General features: G+C 39.9%; 1 protein-coding gene across 1 annotated transcript; it reads right to left on the bottom strand.

Annotated features, from left to right (window-relative positions):
- Positions 1-2,127: 2,127 nt before the first annotated feature.
- Positions 2,128-22,026, bottom strand: cygb2 (cytoglobin 2). Its single transcript, XM_029441948.1, has 3 exons — positions 21,383-22,026; positions 9,414-9,645; positions 2,128-6,667 (listed from the first exon to the last, which is right to left on the bottom strand). The coding sequence occupies exons 1-3, from the start codon at positions 21,580-21,582 to the stop codon at positions 6,503-6,505; spliced, it is 597 nt and encodes a 198-aa protein (XP_029297808.1). The 5' UTR covers positions 21,583-22,026; the 3' UTR covers positions 2,128-6,502.
- Between the last annotated feature and the right edge of the window lie 233 nt (positions 22,027-22,259).

Here is a 22,259-nt window from a genome sequence, read left to right as displayed (position 1 = left end):
ACTACCGTACATATTTTTTCGCGTCCCATGGAAGTTGAGGGACTTCGCCTCTACAGGGGATCGAATAGAGCAGTAAAGTATGTAAAGTGAAAATACGCTAGAGATACATGTGTGTAAGTGTGTCGGAACGCATGCATGATTAAATAAATGCTAATGCTAACAGCTAAAGTAGCTGAAGTCAGAACCTGAGTAATGGTTCCTGTTGTGCTTCTCAAAGTTAACCTATTATTCGCCTCTGTGTGTTCTCAAAGAGCGAAGTAACGTTTGTCCAGGTGTGTTGCAGCGCTCTCGGGAAATGACAATATCTGGCAGTGGGAAAATGTGTCGCCATGGTGACAAGTCAATGTCATGTCGACCATGCTTTAAGCGATGGAGACACTCACGGGAGAATTACTATTTTCAGACTCTCATGATGTTTACCTGCTTCACCAATACTTATTACCCGAGCCAGGCAGCATGATGGTAACATTGATTGTCTGAATGTTATATTTAATCCTTCAGGCAATAAATTCATTTTCAACCCAACAACACAGCAACCTAGTGTGGAAATGCTGCACATAAATGTACTCTGAAATACAGCATGTATGATTTGCTTTTATGAAAGCAAGACAAACATATTAAAAACTTTCCTGCATTCAGAAAGCAGATATAACAAAGTTGTCTTTGATGGTAAGACGCACGCTTTGAATAAATTACTGTATGGATTTGAAAAATGACTCTCTTCCTCCCTGCATGAACCTCCCACTGGAGCCTTAGATAGAGTCTCGCCTGGAGCGTCAAGCAGCAAACAGGAAACCATTAATCATTGATTAAGAACATTTACATCTTATTCCATTTAGTTATCTCTCATTCCTGAAACAGTGGGACTGCCACGCACAGTATCGGCACTGACTACCTGCAGGCAGGAGATATAAGCTGCGTTAGGTTATCTGGGTCAAGTTCACCTTTGGCTGCAAAGAAAGTAAAAAAATCATGCTGATTTGTCCTCGAAGAAAGAAATCCTTTTAACAAAAAGAATACACAGAAAAACAATCGATTCTGCTGCCAGAGTCCTCACTAACACAAGAAAGTGGAACACGTCACACCAGTTCTCAGATCTTTCTCTGGCTTCACGTGTGTCAAATCACTGCTTTTATCACACGACTGGTTTATAAAGCACTGAATGTTTCAGGGTACATTTCTGATCTGCTGCTACGTTATGAACCATCCAGACCTCCCAAGGAGAAGCAGCATTAATGTTCTGAGCTCCACATCTTGGCAACACTCACAGCCAACAATGTACACAGCGTATATTTAACAGTGCAAGCTTTTGTACTAACAGTGTTGTTCAGTAGGTCATACTGTACCCCATAATAATAGAATAAGTACACTTTAGTTAAAAATACCTATTGTATAAATTACTTATATGTTCCCAGATTGTAACCCCCATATTGCTTAACTTCACACCTTGTTCCCTACATGTATGTACTGTACTAGTACACAGTTACTAACCTTTCTGTTCGCAACTGCCTTCTACTAAAACAATCTTTGGGGCATTTCATTCAGAACTGCACTGTAGTTTTTTTATTCTTCTGTTTATTCAGTTTTATTCTATTTAAGTCTATTTTGATCTCCTGTTTTATTTCATCCTTTTTATACCATGTGTAAACTAAACTGAGACTGTCCTCCCACGAAAAACAACAGAATCAGTCAAGAAAACGTTTACATGGGAGACTGCCGTTTGTTTTAACCATGACCACGACCGTGGTCCCCAACAGAAAATATGCACAATACCTGCAGTTACATTATAGTTTTCATTCCCATACACTGTTCTCAAAGATAGACACAGGGTAACACATTTTAAGTTAAGTAACTGCTTTTCACCAGGTCTCTGGTGATTGAGGAGTCTACATTAATCCTCCCTGCAAGTCACTCTACATAATAATGTGAGTGAAATGCAGGTGATGTAACCTGCATGTAACATTTTATGATGAGCACGGACGAGCAGCCAACTGCCTTTGAATAGACTTGGTTATGTAACTTGTCATTTCACCAGTGATATTTCTGATTCATTTTAGCCAGAACATTTACATACGGTCATGTTGTACTTGTTGGTTGTATGTAGTGAAGAAATCCTTCAGTCAGAGACAAATTTACAAGTATATTTTATTGATGGTCATGATTCATTTTCACCAGGTCTGCGGAGGTACAATTCTGTGGTACGCTGTGCAAACATGCTCAAAACACTACAAAGCCACTGCACTCGCTCCCACCAACAACGCAGTATACAATGACATATTCATATACAGTATTCAAATACATAGAATCCTTCTCATAGATATATTTAGAAAAATATAAAGTCCTAACTTTTCAACTGATAGACAGAAACGTTTCACAACAAAAACACATAGTTCCATATATGCTGTGATGCCCTTATTTGCTGAAAAAGAATGAACATGTGAAATGCATTCATGAGCGAAGTTTGTCTAATTTTTATCCTAAATGTATTGAAAATATATACTGGATTAAGTGCTGCTCTAGTACACTTGGCATGCGAGGACATGCCCACTTCACTAATTAAATGCAAGACCATTTGTGTGTGTGAGGAAAGTGATAAAGAAAGCGAGTGAGCATTATTGGGAAGTGTCTGCACATAATAATGTGTGTTCATGACGAAGAGCTTCATACAGACGAAGAGGTACACAAAGCCTGTGTGTGTGTGTGTGTGTGTGTGTGTGTGTGTGTGTGTGTGTGTGTGTGTGTGTGTGTGTGTGTGTGTGTGTGTGTTTGCAGACGGGTTTCACACCACGCAGTGTTTACAAGATGTCGGGGGAACTCTGCTTAACAAAAATACTCCTGAACCTCGAGCTGCTTGAAGTCTGACCTCAGAGGGACGCTGACGTCAGAAGTCGGGCAAATAATAGGACTTGTGTGTATTTTGAAGCGGATCATTTATGACTGACAACAGCTTTACTGCCTCCAGGGCTATTTGAGCCAGAGTGTAAATAGTTTACTTTGAGGTTTGTTTGACTCCTGTGTGTATTTTTATCCACTTATTGGCTTATGACTCTCCAGTTCGACTTGAAAAGGAACTTGTTTAATGGGAGCTCTGAGTAAACTTATGTTGAATGGCAGTTTTTACAGATACTGAAGCCAAGACTGGCTGTGGTTGCAATTATTTTCTTAATCCTCTTATTGTGTTCGGAAGTTATATTATCTTGTTCTCTCAGGAGTTTTTTTAATCGCAGGTTAATTGTCTCGTCATCTCAAGGAATCACAACTCTGTACCAAGATAAGAAAGATATTAACTTGAGATAATGGGATTTGTTCTTGGCTTCCATACACAGATACTGTATGGAGGAAACTTTAATTACATTTCAGGTGAGATTCTTGGAGATGTTTAGTATAAATCACACTGGAACCATTTAAATAATAATCATTTAATAATCATAATAAATCTTAAATACTTCAATTTTAAAAATGAGAAACAATGCACATTTCCATCCATCACGTTATCAAGATAAAGAGTTTATTTGCTAAACCTGTTTCCACTGCACTCACATTTTGCTTTTATTTATACACCAACTTTCCCAACTCAGCCGAGCGGAAAAACTGTTTTGAGTTTTTATTTTCAGCGTTTCAGCTCAGGGTTTCTTTTATACGTAAACTAAAAAAGGTGCATAAAACCAGGTTGATGGAAACACACATGTTGAGGATATAACAGTTTGGTCTAAGGCAGTGGTTCTCCAACTAGGTAAGGGCACAGAGCCATTACAAGGGGAACACTTCCTGTATGACCAGGGATAGCAGACCAGCACATATTTTGACTGATATGTTTGCCGGCTTCCAAAGGGAGGCATAATCGGAAAAGTTTGGAAAGCACTGGTGTAAGGAAAGGCATAACGTGTAATTAAAACCTTCAAAAAGTCACTGAAGACATGTTTATGAAGCAATTATTTTGAATGGCTGACACGGTGTGGCAGGTTTAAGACCAATTGTCCGGTCATAATTGTTTTTGGTCGCAGTGACGCGGTCCTAACGGAGGCAATGGGAAGTGACAGTAGATGAATGACCAAATGAGGAGGAGAGGAGACTCATTACCTCCTCATTAATGCCAGAAGCCGATGCCAAGGGAGTCCGATGGGAGATACAGGATGTCACAGGAGCAGATGCAAACTGAAGATTGGATCAAATGTCCATCCTAAACAGATTTACCGTGTATGTTTGGGAATTGACCAGAGAGATAGCCACATATGAGGACAGCTAGCAGGAGTGCATGCAGTCCAACAACTGTGATTACTGAAGCGCCGGTGACAAGAAGACGAGGTTATGTAAGGTGAGGAAAGTTGACAGTATGCAGCATCTTTGGGGAGGGGCGGATAACTGAATATGATGTACAAGTTTAGAGAGAAACTGTGAGGCTTCCACCACTCCCTTTGTAAAATATGAAGAAAGCATCCATTGTGTAAGAGCAAAGGCAGTACAATTCACATGATGCATTATTTGTATGTATTTGGATAGAATTTCTTGTATTAGATGGGTCCGAGATCTAAGTAAAACTGATTGATGGCACTTCTAAAGCTGACATGTTTTCCAGTAGACCTCCGGAGTGACTTTCTAAAGCCCTTAATGGAGCCTTTAATGCCTCACATCTTTCTGATGGGGTTTTGAAGACGTAAACTAACTGACAGTCCTGTAAATATTAGCACAGGGGAGGTCTTATAGCATGCCTGTGTGTGAGCGTGTGAGTGTGTGAGTGTGAGTGTGTAGGCCTATGTGTGCGGTTACTGATTGGGACCACCTGTTGATATTTTCCATCTCATTTTCACAATGTTTGCATGTAATGAAAGTGATAGGCAAGAAGAAACTTAAAGCATTGTTGCTAGACTTTTAGCAAAGAAAAAACAGCCCTGTTGAACACGTCGACAGACGGACGCATCAATGAGTTGTAAACACAGGCAGAAGAGTATGCACACTTGCCCACTGTACACTTATACAAACAACACCTGGGTAAAGTTAAACAAGACATTAAGAGCACGCAATGCATCAATAGAGAGAGAAAGGGGCACGAGTCCCCTAAACATGAGGATATACTGTAGTAGGACACAAAGAGGATCTATTAACAGTCAGCAGCTCCATGGTCCCATAGCTGGGGCTTCAACAACTAACTGCCCCCCTCTCAGAGCTTAAAAATGACTTCTTGTCTAAACATTTCTTAATCTCTTTTTCAAAATATCATGAGGTGTATTCATATGTGCGGCTTAGCCGGAAGATGCTTCTCTCAACGCAGGTTTTCACAGAAATGAACTCTGTAAAGTAATAATCCGCAACATTTTCATATAAATAAATTTCTGTTACTGCCATCCCGGCTGACCGTTCACTAAAACCCCAAACGTTACCCTGAACAGCAATTGTCCAACATATAATGTTAGCTTATCTGTAACTACACACAGCCGGCCTGTCGAGCTTTGGATTTCTCTGCTAGCTAAAGCAGTGTGCATGATGCTGTTGTGAGAGATGTAGCTTATGGTATTCATATTTTTTTTTTTTCCAATCAAAAACACAACACTAAAAGTTTAAAGAGTGTAGTAGACTAATAGTTTGTTTGTCTGCTCTAACCTAAGCTGCAAATGTTAGCATGTCTGGCTAATTAGCTCATTAAATATAACCTACCCTATCGTTTTTTTCTATAATACAGTACTTTTCTTCACATTTTTTTAAATAATTTTGTACCATAATGCTAGAACTACCGTATATAACTATGTCGTAATACAAGAACAATACTGTTCCTTTGTTTCCGCGTGTTGCGTTTTTACTTGTAGGACAGGAAGCTTTAGCCGTTTAGCATGAAATGTAGCTGTTATGTAGCCTTCAAGTACATAGCCTATGTATGACCCTTTTACAAGGTTGTGTTAAAAGACATGTTGGTTGGAAACAGCATTATCAAAATAACTTACTTAGCTAACATTAATTAGATAGCTAGCGATAGTAAACATCTGGCAAAATCAGCAGTGTTATGTGTTAGTGAAATGAGAAGCCTACCTCCGTCTGATAATCAGGGAACTATTGTTTCAGAAATTATCAAGAATGTTGAGCATTAAATCTGACCACATTAACATTGTCAACGGCATACTGCATGTGACTAGATGTGAAAGCTTGGCAAGACTAGCATCAGTAACAAAGGGAGGCAGATATTAGCGTAAGGTCAATTGTCAAATAAACAGCAGAAGAACTGGATAGTTAGCATTAGCAGATAGCTTCCCTGCTAAATATACAGACCAAAGTACCACTAGCTAAAACTTCATTAGAAGAAAAGTAATATGTTGTCTGGCTACATTGTTTGGTGTCCAAGGGATCTCTGGGACGTGCGATGTAGAAACATCCCAGCAATGAAGGCTTTGCACCCAAAATGTCACCAAAATAAAGTACAGAGTTGCACGTTAATCTTATCCATGTCTGTGAAACCATTCTCACAGAACTCCTTGCAATTGAAACTCCTTTACCCCCCTCTTCTTCTAACTCTTCACACTGCCGAGCTGGAGACCTGGAGCCAGCCCACATCTGTGTAGGCCCCTGTCACGTGCCAGTACACCGCCCCCATCAGTTTGGTCCACACCATCTGCACCTCTACTGGGAAGAATTCTGGGAAATCTTCAGCCAACACCTCCAGCATTACGCCACTTAGGATCTGTAAAGGAAGGAGGGTGAGAAACTTGATTAACATGGGGAGAGAAAAAAAAAGAGAAAGAGGTAGAAAAGTGGGAACATGTGGCTGCCAAGATCATGTGGAAAGAAGACAGAGTAATGTAAAATGACAGTGGAGCGCTGGAAATAAAAAATCCAATTCACTTTGACGGAAAAGTAGGCGAGGCAGGTGAGAATTGAAAATGACAACAGGAAAGCATGAAAGCAGTGGGTGGACAGGCAATACAAAGGGAATGGTACTGGTAAAGTAGAGAGAAAGGACAACACAGGTGAGGAGTGAAAAAGTAGGAAAGGAAAGCAAAAATAAAGAAGGAAATGCGGATTTAAATGTGGCAGATGACTTTGGTCAAACTGAAAAAGAAAAACTGCATTTTGGAAGATAAATTCTCAATATATATTTATTTGGTGTGTCCGAAGCTGTCAGCCCAAGATATCCTCATACAACGGTTTGTCTCACATCTTATGAAAAGTTATTTGTTACTTTTTGTGCGTTCTCCTATGAATGTACTGTACAGCAACATAGCGATCAGTGTGCCTGCATCGCAGAACCTGTTTAGGCAACAAAAACTATTTTGTTAGGGTTAGGAAAGAAATTGTGATTTTGGTAAAAAAAATAAGAACATTTTGTTAAAATTAGGCGACAAAGGTTCTTGGTTAGGTTAAAGAAAGAAATGTAGTTTGGGTTAAATATAGTGGGTTAAATAATAAGTATGTTTGTTACGTAACTTACATACAAGGCATATAGTTAAGCATGTAGGTTACGTAGCAAAAGAAAGCTAAAATAAGTCAACGTTGCTTTGTTTCACGCAGGACACAACACTCCTGGGTGAAAGTCCTATTTTTGTTTGATCCATTCGACCACCTTGATCGCATCCTTGAGTGGACTTTGTCGCTCTTTGTACTACGACACTTGACTTCCTTAGAGACAGACCTGTACATCCGGCCTTATGATTACATGATATACAAATTATAGTGCATTACTTTCTTCAGGTATAAGTAGAAACAGTGAGATGTTCAGCCACATCTCATGACCTCACTTAGTTGATGGAGTTGCTCAGTTGGCATGGAGATGATTTATTTCTTTACCATGTGACTAAATATAGAATTTCATGTGACAGCAGGTGGTTCGTACACATCGTAACGTCCACCTATACAACCCCCAGTTAACATATCACCAAAATGTCATACTTAGGTCCATGCACCAAGGAAGGCCATGAGATGTGGTTGAAAGCTGTGGAAATGACAAATGTATGTGAGTAGGACCCAGTAATGAGATTTTCCAAGGAATGTATGTTAAAGCTCAATAACTTGCATGTTCACTGAGCTGGTGCAGTGTTGATGCATGTCATATGATGACTTAGGATATTCATTATTTTCATTATTTATTAACCAGTTGATTATTTTTGATGAATTGTTCAGTCTATAAAATGTAAAAAATATTTTTTAAAGATATTTAATTTCATACTGATATGAAAGAAACAAGTCTTCACATTTGTTTGGCATTTTGCAAGATAAATCATTTGAAATTCTTAATTATTCAGAAAATAAATTCTTAATAATAATGAAGTGTTGTTTTACTCAACACGTTCACCACCATCATGATCTCCACAAAAATATTATATAATGACCTCAGGTTCACCCTTGTACATATGAGGTTAAAAGTACAGGGAATATACAGTGGGACAATTTAATGATTTATTCAAAAGTGATCAATTAAATCTTAAAACGCATTCTAAAGTCAAGCGGAAGCCAGTGGAGGAGGGATGCTTAAATGGCGGAAATTTGTCCTCTTCAAAGCTGCATTTATGAACCAACTGCAGACGACATTCAAAAGACTTGAGGAGAGGAAGCATATTCTTCCTCTCTTCAATCAGATGAAGAGGGAATCATGTTTAATAATCATAGAGTTTCACATTGACAATTATGCAACTATATGATCTATTTAAACGTGTTTGATGATTCTGTGTTTTCTGCCTTCACAGGTAATCAGCACTGTTAGCTGTGGTAATAAAGTTTGTTTAAAATGTATTAACTTTGATAACTATAATGACTGCTTTATACAGTATGTTGTTGTCATTGGCTGTGATATAGTACTTTTTTATTTAATTGTCATATGTCATGTCTTAAATTCATGATCATTGTTCATTTACTACTATTTTGCACATAATAGTTAAGAAATTGTGAACTTCTTTTTTACTGTTTGTAAGCCACTTACTTTGTACCACTCAAGCTGTGTTAATTGTAATTTCTAGACTTGGTATAAAACAACATGACAATTTGATGTATTTTTGCACAGAGGTACAAACAGGTAATAGCTGCATTTGAAACATAAGAAACAGATACTCTAAGAGCAAACAAGGAATATGATTTGCTGGCCCGAGTCAATTTAAATAGGCAAAAGAATCCCCTGTGGTATACGATTGGTAATGAAAACATTTCTTTGGGGTGTTAATGTGATGCTTGGATAATTCAAGGGGCTGCTGAAGCAATAAAATACATTCGCTGTGCCACTTAGCCAGACAATTCTCTTTCAGGACACAGTCTATTTTGTTTCATGAACACAACAATCAATTGGCCAAAACTAGAAAGCAAGATGTAGAAAATCCCATATCTAAGTAAAGCATGAGGCAGGCTGAAGCACTCATCACTTCATCATAAGGAACTTCCTATATATCACAGATTAATAATGTACAAAGGTTAATAGACAGGGGATGATTTCTTAAAATTACCTTGAAGTACATGGGTTCCACTTTGTGTTTGATAGCATGGGCCTTCCCCACCAGGGCCAGCACTGCGGACACCTTCTCTGGGTCGTGGAGGTTCTCCACCACAGTATTGAGGGCATTCATCACCCTGCGGGCATGGTGCCGAAGTTGGCTGCTTCGCTCCATCTCCTCTGGATCCTCCATGTCCTGAAACTGGCTGAAGTACTGTTTGGCCGATGGGAAGTTGACAAAGAACCTAAGGAGGGAAATAGATTTCAGATCAAAGTAGAAGAATAGTTGCTTTTTTAGTCACATCAGCATACGGATGGCACTGTCGGTTGGTTGCTCCACTGCTTTGGTCCAGACTGAAATATCTGATCAATGATTGGATGTATTAGAGGGAAATTTGTACAAACATTCCTGGTCCCCAGAGGATGAATCCCAAAGTCTTATATGATTCATTGGCTTTTTCTCTAGCACCACCATGAGGTTGACGTTTTTGTTTTTTGAGGGAATGTCGCTTTCTCATTTAACATCAGGGTGAATTTTAAGAACTTAACTTAGAACAATTTTGACCATCAGCCAGTCCAAAATGTATTTGTGGTGGCTACTTGGGACAAACTATTTTTCCTCTCCTCTACTGCTCTAATATTCAAGGTGTTGGACGTTTTGAACAAAAAAACATCCTTATTTTTGAAGCAAAAAATGTCATTTGTCGTTTTCTGTAAACACCACCAGTGATGTAGGAGGAAAATAGGCTGTTGAGGAGGAACAGCCAGTAACAACAGAAGTGAGAACAGTTGGTCAATATTTTTTTAGATAAAACACAGCATGGCTTGTCTTCCCTTTATGTTTTGGACTCACACACAAATAGATACATACTCTACTTTGAAATCAAAAGTTGGGATTTTAACAGTATCACTCTTGTAGTTGCAAATCACAGATAACAACACATTTAAGGTGGGAATTAACAGTGAGGGTTACAAGAGGGCCTGTGGTGATGGTACATAATGATGCATAATGGCCACACAGGACACAGCCTTCACCAGTGGCTGCATTCTCCAGAAAATTACAGGAAAAAACATCACAGATGAGACAAACATCACAGATGAGACAAATCTCAGGTGTGAAATATTGAATGCAAAGCTAGGTTCACTTAAATAAACACAAACACATATTTTAGGACATATGGGTCACATGTAGAAACCTGATCATTCTTTAATGCTAATGTCTCGTGCAGAGAGTTCCAGTTCCAGTCCCTTTGAGATGACATTTTCTGCAAACATTGATGGTCCCCAGAGGATGAATACTACTGACTTTGGTGCTCTTTCGTGACTTTTCCTCTAGCGCCACTAGCAAGTTGATGCTTTTGGCTTTTACTGAAATATCCCAACAACGATTGTATGGATTGCTATGACATTTGGTACAAATACCCATGGTGCCCAGAGGATGAACCCTTGTGATGTTTATGTTCCTCTAACTTTTCCTGTAGTGTAGTGCTATCAGCAGCTTATAGTTTTCACTTATCCTGTGAAATATCTCAGCTACTAGATGGACTGACACAACATTTTCTACAGACATTGATGGTCCCGCAGAAGATGAATCCTAATAACATTACTGATCCTCTGACCTTATATCTAGCGCCACCATCAGGCCATCATCATTTGTCCATCGAATGTGTGTATTACTTTGGTCATCAACAAATATCTGCAAAAACGTATAATATTAACACACTAAGCTTAGCTGTATTCATTTTAGCTCAAAACATGCTGTGCCTATGTACAGTCTCAGAGCTGTTTGCATGACTCTTATTCTGGTTTTGTTTCTCAAAGGATCTGATTGGTTGAGCAGGGAATCTGAACTTCTGCTCTGATGTGTTGGACGCTGATACCTGAACTAAGGCCACCAAACAAAACACTGCTCTGTCTAATGATGCCATATTCAAATAATAGTTCAGGTTTCTATTTGTATTGACTGTTTTGTTTGCTCTGAGAAAAACGACAGGAGGAATTTGAATTGAGCAGATGGAAAATGCTCCCGCTGTGTATCATTTTCTGGTTTTGTATCGTATTTTTGTGTATGTTGATTAGAGTCTAACAAGAAAGACAAGATCTACAATCCTGAATACAGATTAAAGAGGGAGTGAAGCATTAAGATCACAAGCACATTACACAAACAAGAAAGACATCTTCGCTTATCATTGTTGTTACTATTCATTCTTGAATTGTTGTCGGCAATAAACACAACAAGACAGTTATGACATCTATTCAGCTTAACTGCGACAAATCCCTTCAGAAGCCCGTAATAAAGCCAGTGGAGCTATATCATAATGAGAACCATGCATGCATCACAACATTTGACCAAAGCATGTGGGGATTCATGCTTAAAAAATAGGAATTCACCCAAGAAATGAAAGGCTTGAGGCGGCAAAGTCACTCTCTTTCACACTCATTATCAAAACATGACCCTTGGTCAGTCTGCAAATGATAACCCGAGGCCTTACATGTACCAATGCCATAAATTATAATAAATCTCTTTTGATTTGTCTTCAGTAACTAGGTTTTTGACTCAAGTGTGATTCACAAACACACACACACACACACACAAACACACATGCTTTTTCATATCATTCAGTATGTAATCCACCTCGGCATCATCAGTGTGAAGCAGAAGTGCCTGGCAGAACCCCTTTACAGTGCAGCAGCACTGATGAACCCTGATAGTTTAGATTGAGTGTAATTGGATGCAGGTGTGCTGAAGAGTGGAGTTTAATTTTCTAGCATGTCTGGTGCTGTTTTTGACAGTGTTTCAACCTGAAAGACACCTGAAGGCTCAGTATTAAGCAGATTAAAAATATGTATAATATTCTTCCATTCCACAATGTCCTTCTTATGTATAAATACTGTTTTGTGCATGAATTTAATCAAAGCAAGCTTTAATCAGTGATCCCTGTTGAGAGCAGCAGGCGTATATTTGATCTGATAAAACCAAGTGTTTTACCTTTGCGTTAATCTGACAATGCTCAATTCAGATTCATACCATGTTGGTAGTCTTGGAACTGAAATTAAACAAGGTCTGACGCAGTAAGTATGACAAGAAACATGAATTTGAATGCAGACAGGCCAACAGGCTGCAGAAAAACAATGAAGGTTTGCCCTCAAAAACATTTGAACCAAGCTTAAATTTTGCTGCAACGCAATGCAGCGTCATCTACCAAGGTCCTGCGTTGGGCAATCAGGTACATGCAAGCACATATTCCTGGGAGATTAGATGGAACATAATATCGTATTTATACTGTTTACCTTGTAATCTTCCCAAAGAAAGAAAATAGTTGCCACCATGATATTGTAATTTCCAGAGATGTTAAAGCCTGTCTGTGATTGATACAACTCGCTGTGCAGTGTTTTGGTGTCTGATAAGCCTTGTCTTCATATTCATATTCATATTGTGGTGGTGGCCTAGTGGTCTAGTGTTATGCCTGCTGTGAGTTCAATACCAGGGGGACTGTCCCTGTAGTTAGTTTCACTATAAATTGCTCTGGATAAGATATGAAATAATAATCTGTAATGTTTCACCAGAACCTTCAACAACATGCCCCCACAAACACAGCCCCCTTTGTTGTTTAAACAATAGGCTATTTCCAGGCTAATCTGTGCTAAACCATGCTAGCAGCTCTGTAAGAATGTAGCTAAATGCTAATATCAGCATGCTAACCTGCATACAATGACAATGCTAACATGCAGGTGATCAGTAGGCTCAATGCTTACGTTGTTACCTGTTTTAGTAAACCGTGTTAGCATGCTAGTATTTGCTAATTAGGGGAAAATCAAAGTACAGCTGTGGCTGGTGGGAATATCATTAGTTTTGCAGGTCATAAACCAAAATATTAGAACTATAAAACACTTTACCTGATCATGGTGCTAAATGAAAAGTCATTAGGATTCATCCTCTGGGGACCATGAATATCTGTACCAAATGTCATTGCAATCCATCCATTAATCCAGACATTTCATATTTCATAACATACACCAATGAAAGATTCCCATCCCTAGAGCCACACTCGTAGTGTGCCTCAAAGTGAACCCTAGTTTTAAAACAGTTTCAGCTGCTTTCTAAGCTTTTCAAAACTCACAAAAGACTTGATGTGGGAGAAAATTACACTTATTTTGTGTTTGGATTGTGTTTTGAGGTCAGCCCAGTGTGTACAACGAGAGTTATTGTAGGTGCAGATGTAGTAAATTCCATTCTTAAACCACCCTGGTAGATGTAAGAGCAGAGATAAACAAAGAAAATGTAAATTGTCTTTGTTTTGATTCAGGGGTTTGACAGCTTTTATCACAGCCGACTGTGAGCTCACAGCAGCTCAGTAAGAGGGAGGAAAGAGCGCATGCCAAAGCAATAAGAACGTTTCCACGACCTTTGGCAGATGAACTATTGTCAGTTTTCACTGATAGCAATGCAAACTATCATTGTAAACACATAGCTTTACACATTTACAGACATACAGTCAAACACTGACTGAACCACAGATGGATTTAAATGTGAACACAGACAATTCTGCTCTGACCCACTTTAAATCTTGTCAGTGCTCCAGCTGACTGGAATTGCTAGTACAGTTACTTCCCAGTTGGAGTTTGGCCCTAGGCAGCCTTGCTACACTACATCCACATCCCCCAGATCCTATGTCATGCTAGACCTACGAAGGCTTGGCTAGCCTGTAGCACCCTAGCTTGGCTCTACCAGCTGTCACGATACATACACACTCTTTTCCTCGGTGACAGGACTAATACAAACTGTCTAGTAGCTCTTGTTCTGCTCAGACGAAGTTAACTGCAGCACTTTAAAAAACCAGAGCGCCGCTTGTGTTAAAATGATAAATGTTAAATTCCCTGTAGCCAAGGCATGGATTTACAGTACATTAAAAGAATACATGCAACAAGCCAAAACTCCCTGACATCCTTTAAAGTGGATCCCATGACGCTAAAGCATTTATTGGTTTACCAATACTGTGAGAAGAATGTTCTCTTAAAAGAAGCCAATTCGTAGGATTATACTGACAAATTTGGGATTTGGTTCCTGGAAGATTGTGTTCCTAAGGATTCAGTGCCAACACAGGAAGTAGTGTACCCTTTACGTAGTGAAAACTTTAGGGTGTGGAGGTTGGGGATAGGTGTGTGGAACTTCCCATCTCGCATATCCAATTTACAATTAAGACCGATTTATAAAAAAAATTAAAAAATCAGCCAGGCCGATATATCGGCAAGAGTTGTTCGTCCACCAGAGAGGTCTGACAAGTTGATTTACTACAGAAGCCGAGAACGTTTGTTTTGATGCTGTTATCTTGATATCACCACCCGTTATCACGAGATAACAAAAGGCTGTTTCCTCTTATCACTTATAATGTTTATCAGAGATCAGGTTGTGCCATCATGCAAAGATGGCGCCTGGACAACTGTAGCAACTGATGTAAGCTGAAATGTCAGATCAAAGAGTAGCCATTATTGATTAACCCATAACCCATCATTCACATCATTCCTCGTCATTTAAGGAGAAGTCTTTTGGTATTTTGGTCTCTCTTAATTGATAGAACAGCTGTAGTGAGAAAGGGAGAGAGGGAGAGCGAGAGAGAGAGAGAGAGAGAGAGAGAGAGAGAGAGAGAGAGAGACAGAGAGACAGAGAGAGACAGAGAGAGAGAGAGAGACAGAGAGAGACAGAGAGAGAGAGAGAGAGAGAGAGAGAGAGAGAGAGAGAGAGAGAGAGAGAGAGAGACAGAGAGAGCGAGAGAGAGAGAGAGAGAGAGAGAGAGAGAGAGAGAGAGAGAGACAGAGAGAGAGACAGAGAGAGACAGAGAGAGAGAGAGAGAGAGCGAGAGAGAGAGAGAGAGAGAGAGAGAGAGAGAAAGAGAGAGAGAGGGGACGACATGCAGCAAAAGGCTGCAAGTCCGACTCCAACTGCTGCAGTAAGGACTCAAACTCTGTACATGGACCGCCTGCTCCACTGATCCACCGGGGCGTCCACAGAGGACTATTATTATTATTTTTAACCTAGAGCTCACTTTCTTCTGGGTTAACATACACGCGTTATCCTTACAAGTTTAACACTGTATTTAGCCTACAATATTTAACCCACAGAAATGATTTAACCCTGGTTAGCCTGAAACGGAGCTGTCCAGGCCCCTGTGGTGCTGATTAGGCTACGGTTCTGGGCAGCAGCTTGTTTTCCTTTCCCTTCACATCCAACTTGGACTACTTATCTTGTTATCTCGAGAAATCTGCCTTTTATTTTCTCGAGAATCTATGTAAGTTAACCCGTTATCACGAGAAAACAAGCTTTGTTATCTCAAAATAATGACATAGAAAAAATCATTACCAGATTTTTGTAAACTTCCAAACCGGTCAACACTACACTAGTACGGGCCTCAAAAATGAAGTATAAGTGGGACCATAGTTTTTATGAACCTCAATCACAATCTTTCCCTTAAGTGTTTTTGTACCTCGAAGCATACCGTAACAATATCTTTTCCTTCTCATAATTTATTATCACTTACATAATATCCAAAATCCTTAACATGAGCTGTAATCCTACATGTCTCTCGAGGCATGTGACAAACATACTGTCCCCCCTTGTGAGAGAGGAGTGCTGGTGTTTAGTACTTTGGAGAGCTCTGAACACATTCTTGCACCTGACTCTGCATTTAAATGAAGTCATCAAAGCCAAAGCAGCACCATTAGTCTGGGTTGTTAATCACACTAAGATTAGACTGGAAGGGTTTTTATAATTCTGTGGAGTACCATGAACAACCTTGAACCTCACTGCCAGAACTTCAAGGACGTCTTTTTCACAAGGCAAACTCTGCGATTCTATACTACCAGTTTAATTTGTGACAAATAAATATAACCCATAAAGTCCTGTTTTAGTAGACCTACTACTACTAGTACTAACTGAAATGTCTCAACAAGGAATAGATTGCTGTCACATTTTGTGCACATTCTTGTTCGCCAGACGATAAATCCTAAAGAGCGCCACCAGTAGGTTGACATCTTTTGGTTTACTGGATGTTATTGCCATTACATTTGGTTCAGATATTCATTTTCCCCAGAGGATGACTTATAAGATATAAGATCATTTATTGTCCTTGTACATAACATAACAGTACTACATAAGAAAAAAATATAAAAGCAAAACTATTTTTTGTGGTGAAGTGTGTAGGACGAGTTCAGGAGTCTTACAGCATGTGGAAAGAAGCTGCTCTGTAGTCTAGTGGTACGACAGCAGATACTTCTGTATCTCTTTTACTCCGTTCTTTATATTTTTTCACCAAGATGGAGATGTGTAATGGCCATGTCAAGTTGTTTGAGATGCTCAGCTCCAGCGACTGTGTCTTCACCTCCTTTTATCTAAAATCAAAAATCAGCTCCTTGGTTCTGCTGACGTTGAGCAGTAGGTTGTTTTCTCAGCACCACTCTGCAAGATTGTTGATTTCCTCTCTATATGAACAGGAGGAAGCTGAGCACATAGCCCTGGGGGGCTCCGGTGTTTTTGTAATTACTCTGACTTTTCATCTAGCACAGCAAAATAATACCACATTAAAGTACATTAGTTGCTTACAGTATGTGTGGAAGCCCTGTAATGCCTCCTGTCCACTGCATGTTACGGCTTTTATCTACTCAATTCGACTCACTTGTTTTTGGCTTTCCATTAGCAAAAGTTGTGGATAGTACCTAATACTTTTTGGTACCGCCTCGGTCGAGGTCCCAAGCAAGTTGAACCAAAACTAGAAGTTAAAACACTGCAGACCACTGACAGAGAACCGTGACATGGGACATCCTACTCAAACCTGTAGCAACGCTACCGTAATAACCACCTGCATTTTTGCTTTTCACTCAACCCAGATTTAAAAATGGAGCCTGCAAAAATACTACGTCTTACACTATGTACAATACACTGTACAATAGAAAAAGTGCAGATGTTCCTCTGTTTGGTTGCCAATAAAAGGGTTCAGCGAGTGTCGCGTTGAAGATGATGTCATGGCAGTTTCACACTGCGTCGCTATGGTGATCATCTGAGAATCCCGCCTACACTGATGGGATGATCTGCAGTGAAAAGCGAAATACAGAAAAGGACCTGGTACCCGAAGTGAGTCGAGACGAGACGAACCATGCAGTAGAAATGAGGCAAAAGTGTATCGTTGGTCATTAACAGATTCCCCTAAGCATTTACATTAAACAAATCCAATTTGTGTGTCTTGTTCCAACGCTCTGTTATAAATACAGCATTAAATACCTCAAATTAATTATCTTCTGCTTGGTGAAAATGTGCTTGAATCCTTCCATCAGCACTGTCTCTACAACAGTACTATTTCAGTCAAAGTAAACAGGATTTGATTGTCTTCACAAAGCTGCCATATGCACTGTTCTGCTGACGCCTGGGGTGCTCTCACTCTTTGGTGCAATTGCATTTGAACGCATTGGTGATATGAACTGAGGCTATTGTCTATTATCTTAATGCATCCATGCACAGATTGACATGAAAATGTAAATCCGTGATTACATGTTGTGCACTGATCTCAAGAATAAAATTTGACCGAGTATCCGCCTCAAGTTATGTTAGGTAACCACTGCCAGCCAACTGTTGATAATCACTCTCTTTGTGCATCACAATGACAGAGTAATGAGAATGTCAAGCGCTGAAACAATCAGTCGACTCGATTAGTAATTACTCTACAACCATTTCGAATTAGCATTTGAGTCTTTTATCAGGCAAAAATGCCAAACGCTCAGTGATACTTGAAGCAAAAGGATGACATATTATCTGTTTTATATGTGTAAACTGAATATCTTTGGGTTTTCAACTGCTGGTCAGACAATTAGTAAAAAATTAGTAAGTTATTGGAATTGCAGGCTGAAGCTGATGACTATTGCTGGTATTTGTGAATGGTGCTGATTAAAGCCATAATGAAAATAATTGTGCATATTGTGTGTCACTGTCTGCCTTGCACACTGTTAATTAATTATGTGTGTCCTGTTGCTCTTTGGCTACGAGAAGCTCTAAATCAATCTGTATCTACACCAGAGTTAGCAAAACTAATTCCTGGATATGTAATGTGTTTGGCAGCTTTGGTAATTGATTTTGATGGTGATCAAAACCAACTGAGATTTGAAAGTGAAGAAGAATGTCATCTTTTCATCAAGGGGGGAGAAACTATGGCAAAAAAATGGAAAAAAGGATAAATAAGACAGTAAGACTGAGTGAGGAGAAGACAGATAGTGTGGCATGGAGGAAGACGTTTAAATGCCAAAGCTTGTTGCTGTCATCCACAGATAAGAGCACAAAACATACACACACATATACACAAAATATGTTCTCTCCGCTGTCCATTTTAACAAGCCCTTAAGGGCTTTCTTAGTGTAACCCTGACACAGTTTAGCTGGGGACATTCAAACGAATCAAGTCTTTCTGCTTTGATATATTACATGAAAAGAAGGAAAAGCACAGTTGAGCCGTGTTGGTCTGCAACACTTTGCAGTGAAGCTTTGCAGAGAATTACTGCCTGTTCAAGATTAGGCTCTTGGAAAGAAATGTTAGATTTTTATGTTTATGGATGTGCTTTGACAACTTAAGAAGACAGTAGCGGTGGTTAAGCAAGAATATATAAGAACAATTTACAGTATATCCAAAGATGAAAAATGATGAAACGGTCTGCTATTCATGAATTTGACATAAATGTACATGAACAAGGCACAAATTCAACATCTCGTAGAATCTCAAAGATGTTCCTGTGATACTGTAGTGTGAGGCGGAGTGGACTATGGAGAATTTCTTCAGCTTCTTAATGAGACAGGAATGCAATGTTCCTTCTTCCCCTACACTTGACACAGCTCGGTTATTGGTGAGAGGTTGAGGGAATGAGTGCAGAGCATGGTGTGTGTGTGTGTGCGTGTGTGCGTGTGTGTGTGTGTGTGTGTGTGTGTGTGTGTGTGTGTGTGTGTGTGTGTGTGTGTGTGTGTGTGTCTGTGTGTGTGTGTGCATGCGTGGATATGTTAAAAAAAATTCAATGTTTCCTGTCATTAAACAAAAAGATATTTTCAAATGTTGTGACAGAAAATTGGGATTTCATATAGATATATAAACTGTTTCACCGCCCTCTTTGGTTTAAAGTCTGTTGCACCTTTAATCACATCCACAGTGATGTCCCAGTGTCCTGACCCACCCACTCCTACATCACTGGAGCAGGATGAGAAGTTAAACCACTGGAGGTCAGCAAAAACACAATTTTAATTTTATAATAAGCATCTTGATAAGCAAAAATAAGAGCTGTGCTGAGTAGCAAATCATTACCCTGGGTTTGTGCTTAGTGCAATTAATGATCACAGCAGAAAAATAGAGTAAGAAGTGTGTATCATCTGCATAGTGGATTTTGTGTACCAGAGAAATACCCTGATGTATACTAGAATTGTAAAAAATAAGTTCAGATGTATTCAGACTGTCCAATGGCAGACTGCGAGGCAAACGTTTCAAAACGTTTGGATACAATAATTAAGAATTATGTCGACTGACGTTAAGGTAAAGTTAAGAGGTAAAATGCAGGAGCTCACATATGTAATGTAATGTAATAACTGTAATTTGTCTTTAAATAATACTGGAAAATAGTGGAAAATGTTTATTGTTCAACTGTAGCTCAGACCGTTAATGTGATCGACACAGTCATGTGATGAAGAGAAGACGTATTGCTTGCGTTTACTTCAGTGTGAAAAGTCTGCCGGTAATGGCGGACTTAATGGTTAATTTAGTAGGCAGTATGCAGTACATATTGATTGAGTATGTAGTATGCAGCAGACCTACCTTCCAGGTAGCACACCTTTTAGAACACTACTTCGGCTGAACCGGCCGACTTCCTGCTGGAGTTACTTCTAGACTTCTTTATATTTATTTAACGTAATTGATCCAATTCTGTTAATACAAAGACTGTCCAGACCGTTTGTGGGGAAAATAATCATCATATGACAGCCACGCCTTTTGTAATGATTGTGTATGGGAAAAGTCATTTTGGGCAAATGAGCGTCACATGACCTGCAGTTCTGACTTTGGCCACTACAGTAAAACCGCCACACAGCCCAACACCGTTCAACAGGAGCTGGGTAGGGATTTGTATAATTTAGACCTAAAAATGAAGGTATACTTTGTGCTTGAGAAAATGGCATAAACACACCCATTCAACCCTTGAACACTGGCTGTGTCAGTGCATTCAGTAATTACTGAAGCCACAAAAAACACCAGCACAGTAACCTTTAGAATACTGTGCACTTCTGATTTCATGGAAGATTTCAGTAAATTCCTTTTGCACATAAAAAAGACCTTATAATTGTGTGACAAAATGTCACCTGTTACAACCTCTACACAAGGATTAAGGTAAATTCGGACAAAACATGAATTACTTTTTTAATAAAATAAAATAAAATAAAAGCAGTATTTGTAATAATACATTAGATATTATTGAGTTATATGATTAAATGTCTAAAAGCAAATGAAATGTATTCATAAGGTTATCAGAATTAACAAATGATGATGTTTGGTGAAGCAAAATTTGTATTACTGGTCACTTTCCACCACATTTGTATTTCTTGGATACTCAACAGCAACAAAAAAGGGATTTTTTGAGGAAAACTTTAAACAAGGTAATCTTCATTTACTGTACATCAGCAGAGATGTCAAGCACTTATCATAACCAGTCATGTGAGCCTTTAATGTTACAGCAGATTAAATGCTACTGAAATAACCTCAGCGTAATTCACATAGAATTAATAGAAGGTTTCAGGGTTCACTGTGAGAATAAATCAAAACAGAGCAACAAATAGAGAAAGCTCAAGCAGCAGCATCAACACACACCGCCTTAAACTTTAGCATCTTAAACTATAAAGAATGTATTCTCTGAGCTGTTGTTTGAAAGTTTACACACACTGAAATTTGGGAATCTTTCCCAGTTGAAAACTAACCTTATGAGCACAGACACCCCCACATCCTCGCAGTTCTTGTAGACGTGCCCCCACGTGTCCTGGATGATCTCCCTCTCGGCGTCGGAAAGCGGCTCAGCGCGCTCCGGACGGTCCTCGCGCTCCACCTCTCCTCTCCGCACTCCCAGCAGCTGTGGAGGTGGAGGTGGCGAGGGCGGCGGCGGAGACTCCCTGCGAGACATCCTCCTGCGGCGCAGCAGCCCGGAGGCTCCCAGCAGCCGAGGGAGGTAGGGAGCGAGGGAGGGGGGGAGGGAGATGGAGAGCTGAGACCCCACGGCGGGAGCTGGGAGAGGAAAGTCGGGATGAGAAGAGGAGCGGAGAGGAGGAAGAAGAGGAGGAGGAGAGGGGGGAGAAGGAGAAGAGAGGTGGCAGGCGGCGTTCACAGCCGAAAAATGAAAAGGGAAAACGAAGCTCCCAATCCCCCCACTGCCACCCAGCAGCCACCAAGCTCTCTCACCCCAAACTCTCCCTCACTTGTTCTCCCTCCAACTGAAAACTTATTTCCCTCACTGGTTCGCTCTCTCTCCTCTTTTCTTCTCTCCTCACTCTTTCAACTTCTTCTTCTCTCTCTCTCTCTCTCTCTCTCTCTCTCTCTCTCTCTCTCTCTCTCTCTCTCTCTCTCTCTCTCTCTCTCCCCCCCCCCAGTGAGGGAGATGCTTATCAGTGATGCTGCTGTTTTCCTCCCGTAACTTCTTCTCTCCCCCTCTGATCCTCTCGCTCTGGTGGAGGAGATAAGGCGTACGGAGGCTGTGGTGTATGTGTTGTGAGAACCTGATGGAGCGAGAGCGGGTGGGGAGGAACAGAAAGACAGAAACAGAGAGGGGTGGAGAAATCTAGAGATAAAGAGGGGGAGAGAGAG

Source organism: Cottoperca gobio, chromosome 1 (genome assembly GCF_900634415.1).
Source record: "Cottoperca gobio chromosome 1, fCotGob3.1, whole genome shotgun sequence".
Lineage (NCBI taxonomy): Eukaryota > Metazoa > Chordata > Actinopteri > Perciformes > Bovichtidae > Cottoperca > Cottoperca gobio.
This window is presented reverse-complemented; position numbering and strand designations above follow the sequence as displayed.